Consider the following 19,807-nt stretch of genomic DNA (forward strand, 5'->3'; position numbering starts at 1 on the left):
GACTTTCAACAGGAAAGGATGAGAGTTGTATACAAAATCAAAAGAGGTACATTGCCAAAGTATTGGAGAGATTTAACAACTCAGATTGTGCTCGGTTTTTGTTGGTAAACATGCACGTTGTGAGAATATCAGAGCCTTACAAACGTAAGCATATAAAAGGGGACCTTGACCAGCTGCAGATCCAAATGCGAGGTATGCAGGAGACCCTAAAATCGCTGGTGGAGGCTCAGCAAGGGGCTGCAGAACCTCAAGGCAAAACCCAAATGGCTATGACGCCACTATGATGAAATTTCAGTGGTAGCGTCTGGCAGGTTTGGAAGGGACGAACGCCCTGAGCATTTGGAGACGGACAACATCTCCGACTTCAACATGGGTGAGTACGCATCCCACCTCAGACGCAATGACTCTGGACCCTTCAGACTAAGCAGTGATTGCCAGAGCACCTGTGAGGGCAAAGCTACCTCCCCTTGCTGCCTCAACATCAACCTCAGTGTTTGATAGAGGCCCTCAACGTAATAAATCAGAGGGTGGTTTTCTAACCCGATCAGTGGCACCAGCTACTTGTGATCCGCATACTTTTGCCGGGATCAGTGGCTGGGATCATCAAGCCGTGCCTTTGTAGGTCACAGTCGCTCTGCTGCTCAAAGGACCAAGCCAAGGATCCGGGCAGTCCTTTCGTAGGAGACAACAAGCAAAGTTCTCCACTACACGTGGCAGAAGAAACCGTCCATGACAGTCATCAACCTCTGACTCCACTTTTTTCCAGCCAACATCTCTTCCACTGGATGTCTATGGGTACTCAGTACCTTGGTGTCCAGTTACAGAATCCAATTTAAATCGAAACCACCCCAATTTCAAGGGATTGATTCTACTGTGTTGAGAAGAGAACTGCAACGTCTCTGGAAGAAGAGGTTTCAGTTCTTTTAAGGGAGGGAGCAATAACTCGCCTGCCCTCAGCGATAGGGCAGGGGTTTTATTCAGCCTACTTCCTCATTTCAAAGAAGGATGGGGGTCCTCGGCCTATCCTGAACCTCAAGAAATTAAATCGACACTTAAAGCGACTACTTCCATATCCCAATTCACAGAGACCACAAGAAGTATCTCAGGTATCTCAGAGTACAAAGGTGGACGTAGCTGTCAGTACAATTGCTTTGGAACCTGATGTTCCAATTATGGTAAGAAGCGTCCCAGCTTTGTAAAAATTCGGCACGTTTCAGATATGCGGGGCAAAGGGGAGATACCAACATGCACAAGTTTTAGTAGTGTCATCTGACCCCTTTAAAAAAATCAGTGTATAATTTTTTAATAATTTGACACAAATGTCCGTAGTTATCATCAGGGATTATAAACTATGGTTTAGCTGACTCTATTTATTCCCCATGTGTGTTTGAATTATGTTTGAAAAGGTGAACTCACATGCAGTTTCGAGCTGCCAGGTCTCTATGAATGAAGTTTTTGCCACTTAGGTACTCCATACCTCTGGCGATATCTGTCATAAACTTCACCAGCATCTGAGAGGGCAGAAACTACATAAAGACAAAAAACATGGAAAATATTAGAAAAATGTAGCAAATAACAGTATACCAAGCAATCTAATGTGACATTTGTCTATGAATGTTTTTGTCTTTTCCTCTTGTGACAGTGCTGAGAAAGACTTTCCCCCGCATTTTCCTCTTTCGATAGACAAACCACACTAACAAACATTGATGAGCAGCAGGGACAACATGTAAGCAGTACAGCATGTTCTCGTGGCAAGGTGCTTTTTGGAGGAACTCAATTTATGATTACTGTGGAGTTTCACTGTGACGATGAGGATGTGCATCTAAAAACTGCTCGTCAGTAAGATCTGTTAGCAACAAGAAATCATTAACCCTACCAGAGAATATAAATTATGTTTAGGGCAGAGATGGGCATGATTGAAAATGTATTTAAAATAAAATTACAACATACCTCAGTTATGTTTCAAATTAAAATACTAAATACTGTGAAATGTGAAATACAGTATTTTGATACACAAATTACATTAGGCTCTATCTGGACCTACTGTTTAATTTAGTTTCACTCGCAGTCAATTCACTAAAATCAAGACTGAGATCTCAGACTGAAGTTTGACCAATCAGCTGTGAGCAAAGAAACATATAGGTGACGTAACTGACTCACAGTGCATGTTAGAATGGCTAGTTATTTTGTATACTGTTTAATAAAATAAAAATACTAATATAAAAATATATATTACAAATATAAAATCAAATATTGGTTACTATATAGGTAAAATCTGATTTTACAGATTTGCTGGCTTTCCCTTACACTCACATGAAATTCAATATACTTACTTATTTTCCACTTTTATTGTATCACATGTATTTGCATTGCATTTTTTACATTCTTGTCTGTGGTGCAGAACACACCGCTATTTTATAATTCTGAGCTCCGTTGTCTTTCTGCAAAAAAATAAACTAGTTTTTTTTTCTGCAGAGCATCATATCAGACTAAAAGGAGACCAACATGCAACCAGTCCGCGTTATTTTTGGGGCAACTTGTTTGACATGCACCATCAGTACACGGTGAATGTTTCATTGATTTTAAACACGTAAGATGTCAGAGTTTACAATGCAGAAGCGGCGTGGTGTCATTTGCCTGTCAAATTAGCCGTTTACAGCTTTAACAAATTTGTACAGAAGTTCAGAAATATATGAGAATTAACTTTATTTTTCACGCAGCTCCTCTCATGTGTACTCGGAAGGGAAATGATGAAGCAGATGTAAGGTTAACTGCTTCTGCTGCCTGAATGGATGTTTGCACGCAGGTTAAAATTGCAATATGCGGGAGCTTCAATGAACATTTGTTGTGATATTTCTGTACCCCATGCCTTACATAAAAAAAGTTGCCCGCAAGGACACGGACCCCTTGTAGTTCCACCGAGGACCCCGCGGATCCTGTTTGCCCTACAGCACTACAGTGAATGTGTGTACTGTATAGTCGTTTAACTTGCGCATTAATGCAATCAGCAGTGTTTCTGATACACTTCTCTCTTGCGTAGACAGCAGAAACATATCACTCCATGGCTGAAATTCATTTTTGTGTTCATATTGTGGAAATCGCTTTATCCATTTATAATGCGATTGGTTTTGCCATGCTGACGTCACTCGTTCATGTGCACGCGCGCGCAAACTAATCTTAGCTTTAGGATCAAAGCTTGAGTTGACAAAGAAACTCCATGAGCTGCTTCATGGTACCAACAAAGCTTGATCACGTTGGTTTGGTTTTGTCAACCCAAAACTAATCCAATTACACTGAGTTACTGAAATTGTAACGGGTATAACATTACCCACATTCTCCTCTACACATGCTGTAATATCGTTACTTTTGTAATGCGTTACTCCCAACGCTAGATACATATGACATTAAACTGCACAGTGGAGAAAGTCTGAACAGTTCTTTGTGTGCTTTGGCTCGCCCAAAAAAGACCTTCTGACAAGCAAGCAGACTCTATGTAGGTGAAGAGTTAAGGCTATCTGGCATTCTTATGAGGTTTCGCACAGACCTTTACTGGTAACCATAAAGGTGCACTCAGCTCAAAGTATGGCAGCCTTAGATTCAGATGATTCACTTCATGAGATATTTGATGTGGCAGGCTGTTCCTCACTACTTATTTGTGAGATTTTATAATGCACAAACAAACAGTAGTCTGGCGGCGTGGGCAATTCCCAAAAGTGTCAATATGGCAATGGAGCGGCAGTTCCCTCGCAACGGAACATAACTGTTTACGTCCGTAACAAGATGGGGAACTGGGGTTACATTTTTTTGTACACTGGAACACAAAAGGTAAAAATGTTTCATTTAAAAAAAATAAACTGTGACTGTGGCTTTCAAGCTCCATATACAATTAAAAACATTATAAAGACACTATAACAGTAGTCCATATCAAATGTGGGCTACTCAAAGTTTCATGTTTGAGTGAATAAAATACAAAAAGTAAGGTTTTTGCCCTTTGTGTTCCATGGATATCATCTTATTTCAGCTCTCTCAAGAACCCATGCTATCTCTTCTCATGTGTATTACAATCGCCATGAAATGGAAGTAAGGACAGTTGTGACCAGACAGCCATTGTCATACTAGAATCTGGTAAATGTCACATTAAATGACATGCATAATCCTTTGTTATGCACAATTGTTTATATTATTACCAAGTTTTCTGATCCATTACCTAAATATCTCAAACAAACTATGTAACAGAAGCGCCACATGCAGCGTGTTGAAAGATTTGCCAATCATGGATTAGATTTGAAGACGTAAATTGACAAAATTGTATTTCATGTCTTTAAATATGTTCAATTCTTGAATCAGTAATTGTATAAATTGGAACATAGTTATGCCTCCAGTGAGCAATTTCTCGATTGCCCCAGAGCTGAGTTTGGAACGTGAATAAAAACAGACAGGATACTGTGGTATGTAGGTAATCTTATATTTCACATAATATTATATCATATAAATATCTAATGTTATGACTTATTGGTCACACTTCAGTGTAGGGGGCAATTAGCTTGATATTAACAAACATAAACTATGACTTTTCCCCAATTAACTTTTAATTTGTTGCTCATTAATAGTTGGTATGGTGAAATATTGGGTTTAGGTATTGGGTAGGATTAAAGATGTAGAGTATGGACATGCAATATATGTGCTTTATAAGTACTAATAAACAGCCAATATGCCAATAATAGGCATGCTAATGACAACTAGTAAATAGTGAGAATTGCCTGAAAAAATTGTCTGAGAATACTGAAGTGTTACTGACGTATTTTATTGTTATTCTGTGTGTGGTGCAGGGAGGGCTGCGCCCTATCGCCCTCTATAGGCCAGCCGCCACTGGTCTGTAGGCTACTTATTTTGTATACTTTTATTAGTTTAAGTGTTTATAAATCGTGATTCAAATCATGTTACTGTTTATATAGGTTTTAACAACAACAAAACCTGAAAGGCCCTGCCAGAAGTCACAAAAGGGGCCAGGGTTAAATCTTTCAATATGACGATGACTTTAGAAAATGATTGGAGAAAACTAAAGAGGAGAAGCACCAACATGGAGCTGGAAATCTGAAGTGTAGAGTACCATTCATACTATTATATAGTGCTCTCCAAGCCTATTAGGCATTATAGGTGAAGACTCTGAGCTGTTATCTTGGCAAAAATAAGAGGTTGTTAAAGGGGTTGGATACATTTATGAGCAATGGGAATTAGAGAAAAACATATTTATTTTTTGTAACATTTTTCGAGAAATGATCCAAAGGAATAATGATACAGATTTGTATTTACAGGCTTCCTGGATCATATGTACCTAGCAGGGCTGTAAAGTGCATATACGCGGCACATGCTACGAAAAAATAAGTATGTGCTACGGATAAATTTAATAGTGTAGCAATCGTGCGATACAATTTGCCAGGTGCATTAGACAGTGCCGCTTGTTTGTGAGAAGTGCGTTTGTCGTTGTGCTTGTTCTTGTGTGAGGTTTACTAATGGCGCACCACTTTTTCATTCCCTTCTTATTTTTTTATTTTTTTAGGTTAGGTTAATGTCTGTTCTCAGTCACCTGTCTATTTATGTGATGACCTTCGCTTGGGTTTTTTTTAAAGATGAAAACAGACGTATACTTGTGCTACAACTGTTTGGCCTGTGTTACGAAACTTTAAACCGCTGTAGAACCGGTTCTATGTGCAAAGAATTAACATACAGCCCTGCTTAGGGTTTGAAGAATTAGTATTTCCCCAGGGTAAAGTTTATGGATAAGACTGTTTGTCCCCACCAAAGTCAAAGTTACACCTTGATCAGTAAATAATTAACACTGCAATAAAATAAAAATGAAAAACTGTTAATTTTATGGTGACATTAAAGGACTTACCACTGGTGAGTCGCCAAGTCTAGAGTAGAGCAGGTAGCTGTGCAGATCGCCATGCTTCATGTAGGGAAGTATTACAACAGGAGATGGGTATCCTTCACTCTCTACTGTCTGCAGACACACACCTACCACACACAGTTACAGTATGTTGCCCACCAGTAATGATCAGAAATAAATGTGAGCATGTCAAACATCAAATAAAAATGTCAACATCCTATAATTATTAAAAACCTGAAGTGTTGACTTAATGTCCAGCTTATTGATACTTCATTTTCCATTACTGGTAACCAGAAAAGATTTGATTGCATTGATTTGGTTCTCACCCAGAAGCCTCATGACGTTCTGATGGTCAAATTCTTTCATGCACGCTGCCTCTCTCAGAAAGTCCTCCATTTCAGTGCGAGTACAGATAGCAACTGATCGAACACAGCGAGAAAAAGAGGTCACGCTGATGAGAATGAGTGCATGTATTTTCAGTGGTGATGTCGCCGACTTACTTTTCATGGTCTTCACAGCCACTTTCAGCACTGAATCTTCCTGAGTGAGTAATCCCTCCATAACAGAGCCAAACTCACCTGTGCACAAACACGCATTTAAAACCAACTGCGACCTAGTCTGTGGAAACCAGGCTAAAGTCTGAAAATCTAATTTTAAGATGTGGAGCTTAACAAATTTCACACATTAATTTCACTATGATTTCAATCTTTGACATGGCATTACTCAGTCAATATCAAATGTATCAAGGTTACATTTCTCAGGATGTTCTTCATATTGTGTAGAATAATGTAATGTAAATACACTAACAATCAGAAGCAGACTACAGCAGTTTTCTAATGCTCACCTTCTCCCAGGGTTTTTCCCAGCATTAGTTTATGTCTGTCCACCATCACGTCCTGAAGCTTTTGTTTAAGTTCATCGCTGATCCCCAGAGAGTTTACTGAGAAAAAGATCAGAAATGTAAAGTCATTTTCATCACCTTTATGAGAGTCTTTTCAATACAGAATTGTGAGAGAAGAAATTAGTTGCTTTTAAAAAGCGTCTCTGCCTCTCCAATAACATAGATTTGATAGGCCAATCTTAATAAAACATGTCCAAGTCAGTCACAATACACTCCAACACTTTGTTAATGTTTGACTGATCCATGGAAGGTCGCGAAGGGCTTAATAAATTACCACTGAAAAACATTTTGGGCCAGATTTATTAACACCTTGCGCCAGTGCAAACACCCATTTTGGCGTGATAAAAAGACTGTTTGCTGGATTTGGTAAACACAGGCAAAAGTATCCATAGAAATGACCTAAACTATGATTAAAAGCTTTCAAATACTATTTTATCTTTCATGATGAGCTCATGATGTGTTGGTTTAAACTGTGATGTAGGTTTTGTATTATAGTCTGTCACTAAGGGTCTATTAGGGGTCTCTGTCACACGTTTCAGACCCTTTATACTGCTCTTGGTAGACTGCAAGGTTCATTTGTTCTTTGACAATGACCTGAACGCAAATGTTTAAATCAAAACGAAAATGGGTCACTGAGAAAAAAAACTAAGCTTCTGCCATCCCACTTTCCAGACCTGAACGCCTTTAACTGCGAACGGATTGTGAAAGCGTGGGCACAGATTTAAAAAACTCAGGGGACGGTTTACAAAACCGAGAGCACATATTGGAAACTCGTGGGCACACTTTTTTAATCCAAGAGCACGGTTTTGTAAACTGTGAGTAGCCTACATGTTTTTTAACTGAGGAAACAAATGACAAAACTGTGGCCTCGGATTTGCGGGTCTTGTTTTTCTTCTCCAATGGGTGACCACACCGGCTCCATATGAACCATATAGAAAATGAGTGGAAAGAACCAAAGAGGAGAAGCAGCAACTCAGAGCTGGAAATCTGAAGGAATTGTCTTAAATAGTTAAATAGCTAAATACAAATGAGACATGGTAGGTCAGGAAATGATCAAAATTGGCATGTGACCCTGTTTGTTTCATACTTGCAATTAGTTATTGTAAAGAACAATAATATAGCAAAGTAAGACTTCTGACGGTAGTGTGTGAGGCTGCTATGTGTTGACTGAGGATTATCGCCATCGGCTGAGTCAATGATCATTTCTATGATGAGCATCTCCACCAGCGGGTTTGACAAGATGTGTGTGGCGGTTATCTGTCTGTCAGATTACAAATGAACTACATTTTTCTCTTGTTTTTTTCTGATTTTCCCCTTTGTATTTCTCTGTCTTTCTAAAACAAACCAGTTTTAAACTGCCCCTGTCTGAGCTCAATGACCTGTTCTGTGGTGAAATGCGATGCCACACTTTTCTCCATCAAACATCAGCCAAGCAACAGCAAAATACACATTTGTTGCCTTATAGATTTTCAGTCAAATACTTTATCTTCTAAAAACATTTACTCTAAATCTATACTATTTAAAAAACCTTTTGCATTCTTTTAACCAGTGCTTTCCAAAGCAGCTAAAGAACCGTTTCATGAAACTTGGATGTTAGTGGTATAGATATGCCCAGGGCTTTAGTTTGCACACACAGTGTGTATACTGTGTATAAGAATCAACAAAAACACAAAATAACATGTCTCGGTCATTCTTTTATTTAAGTGTATTAATTGAATAAGTATTTTTTATTTATTTTCGTTTACAGTTATGTTTATATCCACTTTTACCTATTATGACAAAGGCCCCCTGACAAAGTTTGCTTAGAGCCCCCAGACGTCAAGGACAGGCACTGGTTTATATTGACTTTTTTTATGTCCGTTAAACAGAACAGTTGGGTTTGTTCACATGTGATCAAACAACCAAGCATTTTTAGACGACACAAATCAATCATAGCTGAAGTATACTGTTAAAAATGTATCTGCCAAGAACTAGAAAGCTTGAGGAACATCAACACAATACAGTGTGGCAAACCTTTTAAAAAGGTAACTGATCTGGTTGCAGCTACATGTACCAGCAAGTCAAATGTTTCTGTGAACTTACAGCAGTCTGTTTGGTATGTTGCTGGAAAAAATGTTTAACTCACGTGTGGCTTCGGTTGTGCGTCGGCTGTATGTGCGACGAGCTCGATATCGAACAACCAGTTCACCACTTTCCATCATGGGTTCAAATGCCTCACTGTACACACAAATATACATAATTACACACACATTTTATATTGTGTTGTATTTCTGTGCATTTGTTTATCACTGCTGACACACATTATTATACCACCCAATCGGAGATATACCATTTTGTGCAGTTAAATGCTCTAGAATGAAAATGTGTTAGAATGAATTAAAGAGCCCTATCGTACATCCGGAGCAATCCGGCGCCATTTTATTTTGTATTTAGCTAGTTTCAGTCTGACTCAGGGCCCAAAATGTTTAAGCATCTGTTAAAAACTGATGTCTTTCAGATATTAAATGGAAGATATTTTTAGGCCACGTTCACACCGCACCAAAACGCAGTTATCAGTCTAAAGGGCCGTTCACATTGTAACGATAACTGTAACTATATCCATATTTGCGTCCACAAAAGTGGACAATAACAATACTGTTATGTTTATGTATGACCTGCTGATGCTTTCGTTTTCTTTCTTGGCACATCTTTTCTCCAAAATAGGCTATGAAAGCAAAGGCTGGATGCACACTCTGACGGCTGAAGGTGCGCTCATGTCCGGCACGTAAAGCATATATTTTTATAAGCATTACGTAGATATAACATCCCGCCGTAAACACACCGCTTTCCGACCACTGCAGTCTTTAATTCTGGCATAAAAGCCGCGTCACCAATAGTCAAACATTATCTGCCAGAAACTGTCTTACAGTATGTTTTATCGTTCAACAGCTGGAAAAAAATATTCTGAAAGTGATCCCGACGATATCATTCTTAGAGCCAAGCCTTCACACCCACCCAAAGCGCGTCTCCTTCCGCCTTAGCTTTGTCACGTACACAGCCAAGAGCACAGCTAGAGCAATAGCGGCGGCAATGGCCATCACCACATACCACCAATGCCAGGAGAATGCTGTAGGACTGGAGAGGTCTTTATACAGAGAGAAGAGAGAAATTAAAAAAGTACATTAATTTGCATTGATTGGGGGACGAAACTTTTCAAGAGAAAAATATATGATGCATTAGAAATTTGGGCTTACATGTAACCTAGGCATGTTCTCATAAAAGTTCACCCAGTTTTGTAGCTCTCAGATTGGGAAGAAATAAGAATCAATGAACTTCTGACACATTATTAGACTTGATGGATAAAAAGCAACACAAAATGAGTGTGTCTCTGTGTGTTTTGTTTTGTATAGCTGGTCATTGGTTGAAATAGCTGCACCTTAGTGCAAATGTCCTTGTTTACAAATGGGCTACTGCAGATAATGCCCTAAGTGTCTCTCTCTTTTTCCACTTGCCTTCCACTCAGCTAAACTCCTTACGTGTTCTGCCTGTATCAATTTCTGTTCTGTTTCTTTCTGTCCTGTTCCTCTTTTCTACATGAGTACATGAGCAGCATAATAAACAAGGAAAGGTACAAGGAAAAGACCATTTCACATCTTAAAGGTCATGTTTCCTTTATTTAAGGGAACTAAATGACAGCAAACCTGAACTACATTTCAGCAAACCTGAACTAGATTTTGTGTTTAACCGACTCACCTCTTGAGTGAAGTGGCATTTCTGAAAAAAAATACAGTAAAGAAAATATTATGATGTGTGAGTAGTTTAGATGTGTTTATTGTCAAATCCTCTGATGTACTCTGTTCTCTCACCTGCCGGAATGAGCATGATGGTTTGAAGGGGCGTCCAGGGTCCCTCCCCTATGGTGGTGTATGCACATATTCTGAAGGAAATGTTTGATAGGGGGGCTGAGAGATTCACAAACAGTTCATTGTTCAAACCCGTGTCTACGACAACCTAAGAAAATACAAGTATGAGGTCTGGTTAGGCATAAACAGCAACATTGTCTGGAATTAAATTCAGGTTATTCAAAAAACATGTAAGCCTTGATATGCCATACTAGAAACTACACCAGCATTGATTTATATTGGCACAAAAATAATTCAATATCTATTTGATGACGTGTTTGTGTTAACCTGTTCCATATTGGGTGAGATGTACTCCATAATGTAACCCTGCAGTTGTCCATTCATTTTTCCAGAAGGTTCAGACCATCTCAATTGAATCTCTGTTCCATTAAGCACAGCTGTCACATTCTCTGGAGCTGAATCTGGAACTACAAAAAAAATCAAATGGATTAGCATTCCACTTTGAAATGGGTGACTTGAAAATAATAAAAATGTAATAATGTATTATTGCTTTAGTAAATCGAAGTAAATTTGCTAGTGAACTTAAATTTAAGTAGACCAACAAAAAAAAGAAAATGTACTGGTAAAATGCTGGTTTATTAACCTAGCTATACATTATACCCTATCTGTATGGATTTTTCCCCTTTATGGTTCAAAAACACTATAGTTTCTGAGTGAATAATATAGTATACTAAAGTATTATTTTTCATGTGGCAATTACAGTATATATAGAATACGAATGCAGGAGTCCAGACTGCGACAAAATTGTTTGCTCTTGTAAGGTTTTATTTGTCGTTATATTTACATGTGTTATGAACATGAGGAAAAGTGTCCTTAACACACAATTCACTGATCATAAGAACGTAATAACACGAGACCTTTCATTAGCTTTAATCTGTAACACTGTAAACAATTAAATATATACTTTAGAAGCTGTTATTTACAAAAACTAAACTTTAAGAAAAACTGCAGTTTATTTGAAAATCATGTCACATTTTTGCTCTTGAGTTTATTGTTTTCATTATCAAAGTATCTTGTAAGGTTTTATTTGTCGTTATATTTACATGTGTTATGAACATGAGGAAAAGTGTCCTTAACACACAATTCACTGATCATAAGAACGTAATAACACGAGACCTTTCATTAGCTTTAATCTGTAACACTGTAAACAATTAAATATATACTTTAGAAGCTGTTATTTACAAAAACTAAACTTTAAGAAAAACTGCAGTTTATTTGAAAATCATGTCACATTTTTGCTCTTGAGTTTATTGTTTTCATTATCAAAGTATTTTTCTTCTTTCTAATTATATATTTTTGTTTGTTTTTTAAAGTTTGCGTTCATTTTTATTGGTACAAAAGTAATTGAAATACGCAGACCCCTATTGATATGTATATCGCCAGTATAACTTGCTATTGGTGATAAACTGGCTTTTGTACTGCAATGTTTGTTACTTTAACCACTAACGTTAGAGATTTTTCATGTTCTAAATACCCTATTCTGCCAAAAATCACACTTCAAAAATGATGGGTTGTTTTTGAACCATGCGGGGTAAATATGGGACGAAACACACGGCATGGTTAAAATGACTCAATGTTGGTTTTTTCTGATTCCTTGGCATTCATGTAGACCTCAATTGGATGGCGGTAAAGAAGGTCAAGTATCACACCTAAACTCATCATGCATTTCTACACACCTATTGTATAATAACTGTAGACATATATTGATAAATATAACATGCATGTTTGTATAATGTGTTTATGCTGTATTGTGTATGTTTGTATAATGTGTGTATGGTATTGTGAATGCTTTATACTGTCAATTAAAATATAAGTTATGGTTGAATTTGTTTTAACTAAATTATATTTATTGTCTCAAATAAAAGTTTTTATAATAAAAAAGTTAGAGTGTATCCAGTTGAAATAATGTTAGTACCTTAATCCAGCTAATAGCTTTTAAAAGTATAATTTGTACACTTTAAGTTGTTCTATTTAGCCCACACAACTACTCTAAATACACTTCAAATTGTGCTTTACTACAAGTAAATTGCAACTAAAAGATATCTCATACAATATATACAAAAAATTAAATACTAAAATAAACTTTAAACAATATACTTTGTACAAAATAGCGCACTTCAAGTTAACAATTAATTTACATTTATTCATCGCTTTTATCCAAAGCAACTTACAAGTAGTTTTCTTACAGTGGCACATTACTGCAGAGCAATCAGGGGTAAGGTGCCTTGCTCAAGGGCACTTCAGTCATGACCTGCTGGCACTGAGATTTGATAACAAGCCCAACGCTCTAACCACTAGGCCACAACTGACGTTTTCCTGCAAAAAATATTTGTTTGCTGGCAATCTAGAAAAGATATCTTTCAAAAGCCGAAAATATATATATTTGTTTTGACTTTCAATGCATGTGCTATACACTTCATTATGTTAATACACACGTGCTAGAGACATTGAGGAACATACACTAGGCTCTGATGATGTTATCAGGAAGTATGTCACGTCTAAGTACTTCCACATGTGTCTCTGACTTGTGCCTGTGAAAGTACTATTTTTCCAGAAACTCTTTGTCCTCCTCTGCCATCTCAACTCAGTTTTTCTTTCCTTCTTTCCCACTAATTTACTGTACTTTGTTAGAAATCGTATCTCCAAGCTTATGAAACAAGAACAACACCTCACCTCAGAATGACTGTCTGGGTTAAAACTGATTTAAAAATGTGTTTTTTCATGCAGGATCTAGAAAGAGATCATCCAGATTACTGCAGGACTGGTATGATTGTTACACTTCCTAGAATTTCCACCAGGTGGCACATCGACTTGTTTTAGGCCTCAATGTGCTTAGTTATTTAGCTGGATCTAAAATAACATGGAAACCTGTAGTTAGTTATAATATTTTCGTTTTTTAATTAGATTAATCCAGTATATTTGTTTTAATAAGTGTGACCCCGTCTGTGATTTCCCGGTTAAAGTTACAGAATTATGAGATTTAAGGTGTCAAAGTTTTTATTGGCATAAAAATGACAAAAAACCTGTCATTTATGTGTATTGCTGTAAATGGCAGATCATAAGCCTACCTTTAGTCAACAATGATGACATGATAAAGGCGAGAATTTTTTGTTTTACGCAAACAATGTCATATCAAAGTGGCATAAAAATAATTTCAATGGAGCCATGCGAAACCATACTGTATTGGTTTCTTATTGCCGCGATGCGGAAAAAACGTTTAATAAGCGTTTAAAACGTTTAAAAGTACATAATGATCTAAAGCTACATACAGTTATGTTAACAATTACAAAATTATGAATATCAAAATTCTGATATTGAAATTTCAATGCATCAAAGATGGATTGACATTATTTAATGGAAGAATAAGCTGTAAATGCAGTAAATGCTTTTTGAGCAGAATACAACTATGAGAACGACTCATCTTCTAGATTCACAGAACTTTGAAGTTTCTTTGATTAATGTTTATCACAAAAAAGCACTTGAATAAACTTGATCGCTGTTTGTCCTTGCAGAGTTAGCACAGATTCCTCAGACTGTCATGATGATGCCGCATTCCTAGCAGCTGTATCTCTTGTTCTAGCCGACTCTTGGATTGAATGTTTCTGGCAATTTTTTATTGTATTTAGTGCAAATGTATTTGTTCAGATTTAACATTGTAACCCTCAATGTTCTTACCTTCATTTGTGTATTCATTAATTAATCCAATTTATTTTTGGTACCATATTAATACTGTTTTGATCATAAATCTAACTAAAAGACCTGCCCCCATGTTATGTCCTTCTAGCTTTATCACTATAACTATAGTGTTACTACAAGTAACTACTTCAGCTGTGGTATAATCTTGCTCTCTAGTTACTCTTCTCCCTTGGGCAAGTGTTGACTCTGGGAAACTAGGAGAGAGCATGTTTTTCTTTCACAAGGCCCCCTCATCTATTTTCCTGTTCTATCCATCACAGGATCTCTGTAGTTTCTTTGCCCCGTCACTTTGCCTTGATTTTCCCACACTGTTTGTCTGCGTTTCATCTTTTTTTTTTTGGCAAGGACAAATCAAAGGTCACATGAGGTTGGGTGGGGGAGACGGGGACGTAAGAGTGAGTAGGGAGAGAAAGAACGAGCGCAGCGCATTTGGGAATGCAGGAAATGCATTCTTGAAGAGAATATTTAGGATTAGCGAGTGAGAGAGAGAAAACACACACACGAGCGAACGCACACACACACACACACACACACAGAATCAATATTTTTTGCATAATCATAGCTTAAGAGACGGTTAGCAACCCTGAACATTATTATTAGTAAAACTACTGGATTGTACTTAAAGGTGCCATTCCCTGTAATGCCAATTTTCAATTTTAGTTAGTTTGTAATGCTGCTGTTAGAGCATAAATAATATCTGCAAAATGATAAACCTTACAGTTCAATGCCAAGTGAGATATTGTCTTTAACATAATTCCCTTTTCAAGGACTACAGCCCTTTACTTCTCGGGTACATGATGTCACTATTCCAAGTTTTTCGATAACCTCCGCCCACAGCAATATGCCAAAAAAGGGGCCAGGCCTTCCTTAGAGAAGAGGAAGAGTCGCTGGATTAGTCTTTGGTTATCAGAGATTGCAAACATTTAACTGAGCTACGCTTTTAATGACTTTCACTTTCATCACAGTCTTACAGCTGGTAATAATTATTCAGCTTCACACATTCTTAGATAACCAACGGTCAAATAACAGCTTCCATGACTTTAACATCGGCTGTGAAAGCTGTTCTGTGTAATACACTGATATTGTGTGTGTGTGCAAACCTCTAAATCACTTCTGTGAAATGTCCTTTGAAGTCCTGCTTGCTAATGTCTCCTGGTCAATCTGCTTGTTTTATTATCCAACTTGGGTCCAATATAAAAAAATAAATGTTAAATATAACCGGTCAAACGCCAATCTGTCATTTCCCTCGCCAGAGTAGGAAATAAATTGCGTTCTCTAACAAAGATTGACGTTTGCACATGCACTAGCAGATCTCCTGTTACACTTCGATCAATACGCACGTGTTTAACTGATGACGTGAAGTTGAGGCCATTGTTACTGTTTTGAGAGGAGGGCTCGACCAATCACAACAGCATGAGAAGAGGAAGCTCTGTGATATGTTGTGGGTGGGACATCTTCAGACACACGCTGAAAGCGGGGAACCAATCACTACAGACTGGGTCATCTTTACCAATCAGAGCGTTTCGGAAGGAGAGACTTTATACAAACTGGAAAAAATCCCATCGTTTAGTGAGAAGAGGAACAGCGGTGAACAATTGACTGGAAATATAATGTGTCTTTGGAAGCTAGAAACGAACATCAATTGTTAAACACCCAAAAAACATAACCAAAGCTTAGAAAACAGCCAAAGAATGGTACCTTTAAAACTGCAAAACAGTTAATTTGTGTGATTGCGAGCCTTTGGGTGAAATTACAGGTATACATGTCTTAAAAAGGTTCGAATTGAATTTACTGATAGTGAGAAACTGATTACAATCTTACAGACAATTATATTTTGGTATACGTACTACTAATACATACCATGAAAAATAGATACACCCAGTGCTTACTAACATTATGAATAAAACATATTCAAGTAATATTACAAACCTTTCAGTTAAAGGAATATTTCACTCCAAAATGAATATGAATACAATTTACTTATCGTCATACCAAACTCTGTGTATATGACTTTCTTCAGCAGGCAGTGTTTCCGCTATATTAATTGTGGCATGGCGCACAGCTAGTCCAAAAATCCTTCCTGCCACAGCCGCAGATTCTTGATGACGCTGTGTTTCCCATTCAATTCTTAATACTTTGTCAAAGATACTCAGAATATCCAACAGCCCTTTGTACCTTAGGGTTGTGTACACTTGCAGAAAGACGACCCCAAATATGTCTTGACTTTGCAGGGAGATTGTTTAAATCCTACTTCCGTAACTGGCTACCCCCTGTATGAGAAAACATTACAGGTTGCCTTACAAGGAACTGAGAAAGATAAGAAATCACCAATTCCTTATATGTGTAAACTCCTTAATGATTATGGATTTGGGAGATCTTATGGAATGTTTTTTTAATTTGAATTGTATAAGTTACAGTATTAACGTGTATATTGTTAATATGTCTTCTTGCACTTTTTAAACTATTTTTAGTGATTTTAACAGCAAAATCGTTCAGTGTTTTTTATGACAACGGTCATGGTAATAATGGTAATAAACTTCACATCCCAACTTTAAATTCAAGAAAGCTTAATAACATGGGTTTACCCCAACAGCATCGCTAAGTTTGCCTTTGGTTATAGAAGGAATAATAAGGCTAGTGAAGGACCCTTAGTGAAAGGACTCGAACCTTGTGCTTGTGGATATGCAGTTTTGTTCTTAACAGACACTAGTGAAGTGATAACAAAACCATGTATGTAACCATGACTGTATGCTACACTACATTATGTATGTTCATTGCTGTATTCTGCTTTGTGGCGAGCAGGGCGGGACGAGAGCCTTGATGGAAAGGCGCAAGGCCGGTGATGTTAGTGAGAATGAGCGTCAGCTGTGCGTGCAACGGTCTCGCATCTCTCACGGAGGAGCTTCGGGAGCATAAAAGGACGAGTGACAGGAGTGTATGACAAGAGAGGACCAGGCCTGGACTTTATGTTTTGTTTGTGTGGCCGGCAGCGGACTTTTTAAGTTCGTATTATTTTAAGTTCGTATTATTGTTTGTTTTATTAATTAAATGTTGTTTTATGTTCGCCGGTTCCCGCCTCCCTCACGGTGGACTGTCAGGCACACAAACATAATAAAACACAACATAAAGTCCAGGCCTGGTCCTCACTCGTCATCGATCCTGTCACTCATCCTTTTATGCTCCCAAAGCTCCTCCGTGAGAGACCCGTGCACAGCTGACGCGCCTTTCCCTCACTGCTCTCGTCCCGCCCTGCTCACCACAAGCTTCATTTGCTTTTTCTGTATTTATTTTTTGTTTAGTTCATAAATACGATTTAGCAATTTATATGTAGGATTATATTACACATAATGTTTTTAACAAAAAAGCACATGATATGTTGTAAGCTCGTTCTAAAATGGTCAAATAAAATGCACCCAAGGAAGAAGTGTGAGCTTATTTACTAAACAATATTTTTAACTAACTTTAATGTGTTTAAATAAATGTCGGAAATAGCACCCTATACACTAATATAGTGCACTATTTAAGGGGACATACATTTTAAGTGGTGTATGTAATAACTAGTGTACAACTGTTAAACACTCACGGCCAGCATCTAGCCATCTATCTTGAGGCTCACGCTGAATGAATTTCCAAGTCTCTGCCGAAAATGGCGCCCACGCTTCCAGTGTCCAAATTCACTCTCATTTTAATTTTGTTTGCATTGCTTAGTAGTGTGTTATTCTATTGCGTTGCCACTGGAAGTGTTGTCGCGCTACAGACCGCGTTATGGCGGGCCCATAAAATATATCATGCGATACCAAAACGACCGCGGGGGTGTGACAGAGGGAGGAAGAAGAGCCCAAGCGCAGCAGCAGTAGCGGACACTAAAGCTTTAATATAAAACAAAAACCCTTGATGGGGGAAAAACAGGAACGTACTGAATATGAACTGGAAACAAAAACTTCCCACGATGGGTCAAAAACCAAGAAGCAGTATTAAACACGAAAATCCATTAAATGACAAAAACACGAATAACTGGGGAACACAACATAAAAAAAGGTATTCAATATCTCCATGAAGACAGTGTGACAAGCAATCAACAAGAGGTGTTACAAAACGAACTCGCACAGGACAGCAAACACAAGGGCATTAAATAGGGGGAAACTAACAAGGTATAATTACAAGCAGGTGTGGGGGATTAAACACTAATGGAAGCTAACGAGGAAACAAGAGGGGCGGGGCTAGAGAAGGGACCGGAGAGAACACATATTATGTCATGACTGACGATAATATGTTTCTCGCCACACAAAACATGTGGCTCTGTCATGGTTCTACCACTAGGCTAGAAAACCAAGACAGAAGGAGGCAGAATCATGACAAAAAAACGACTACTCGACAAATAAAAAATTCTGGTTTCAGCCCTAGATCAGACCCCGTGACTAAACATGTGCCTTTAATCAAATCCTTCAATGTGTGTCAAGTCAAGTCAAGTCAAGTCAGCTTTATTTATATAGCGCTTTTTACAATTTTCATTGTTACAAAGCAGCTGTACAAGAAAAAATGACTATAAGTAAAACATAAAAGGTTATGGAATTCAAAACACAGGTCAAATATCAGACACACAATAAATTCCTATATGCAGTGTTAATTAAATAAGACTACCAAATTCTAGCAGCCCCCCCGGCCAGGCAAAACAGTGCAAAACAGTATGCAAACGGTGGCGAGGAACCCAAAACTCCATTGGAGGAGAAAAAAAACCTCGGAGGGAAACCAGGCCTAACCAGGGGATTCCAGTTCCCCTCTGGCAAAAACTGCTGCCTCTGCACAAGCTCAACAGTGCTTGCACAACAAGGCAAAATAAAAATAAAAAATTAGATTTAAAATTATCATTAATAATCTAATAGTGGCTGAAGTTTTGTAGGGACGTCACTTCCTTCGTCCAGCATTTGTCAGGTCTAGGAATGGATTGCGCCCTGCCCGCTCCGCTCTTGTAACCTTGGAACAATGAGACAAGACTGGCTGAGAGTAGAGTACTGTTCTGCACTCTTTGATGCAACAAATGCATCAGTTGTTATTGGAAGTGTCCCTGGTTCCGGTTGATCTAACTAGTGCAGCCTAGATCTTTGAAATACATATATTATGATAATGTAGTGTATGCAAGATTAAAAAGATGCGTCTTTAGTCTAGATTTAAACTGACAGAGTGTGTCCGCCTCCCGGATATTGCAGGGAAGACTGTTCCAAAGTTTAGGCGCTAGATAAGAAAAGGATCTGCCGCCTGCACTTGATTTTGAAATTCTAGGTATTACCAACTGACCTGACGCCTGAGAGCGTAGTGCACGTGATGGACTATAATACGTTAGAAGTTCTCTCAAGTAGTGAGGAGCTAAACCATGCAAGGCTTTATAGGTAATAAGCAAGATTTTAAAATTTATGCGAT

General features: G+C 37.9%; 1 protein-coding gene across 2 annotated transcripts in view; it reads right to left on the bottom strand.

Moving 5' to 3' along the window:
* The window catches only part of axl (AXL receptor tyrosine kinase), a 58,803-nt gene that overhangs the window by 10,640 nt on the left and 28,356 nt on the right, over positions 1–19,807 (bottom strand). For both annotated transcript variants that reach the window (XM_079482156.1, XM_079482157.1), the window contains 10 exons: positions 10,961–11,100; positions 10,637–10,781; positions 10,524–10,544; positions 9,786–9,915; positions 8,917–9,008; positions 6,735–6,830; positions 6,391–6,468; positions 6,217–6,309; positions 5,897–6,018; positions 1,417–1,526 (listed from right to left, as the gene is read on the bottom strand). In XM_079482156.1, the coding sequence (XP_079338282.1) occupies positions 1,417–1,526; positions 5,897–6,018; positions 6,217–6,309; positions 6,391–6,468; positions 6,735–6,830; positions 8,917–9,008; positions 9,786–9,915; positions 10,524–10,544; positions 10,637–10,781; positions 10,961–11,100 (1,027 nt within the window). The remainder of the gene's footprint in view (positions 1–1,416; positions 1,527–5,896; positions 6,019–6,216; positions 6,310–6,390; positions 6,469–6,734; positions 6,831–8,916; positions 9,009–9,785; positions 9,916–10,523; positions 10,545–10,636; positions 10,782–10,960; positions 11,101–19,807) is intronic.

Source organism: Barbatula barbatula, assembly GCF_947034865.1.
Source record: "Barbatula barbatula genome assembly, chromosome: 19".
Taxonomy (NCBI): domain Eukaryota; kingdom Metazoa; phylum Chordata; class Actinopteri; order Cypriniformes; family Nemacheilidae; genus Barbatula; species Barbatula barbatula.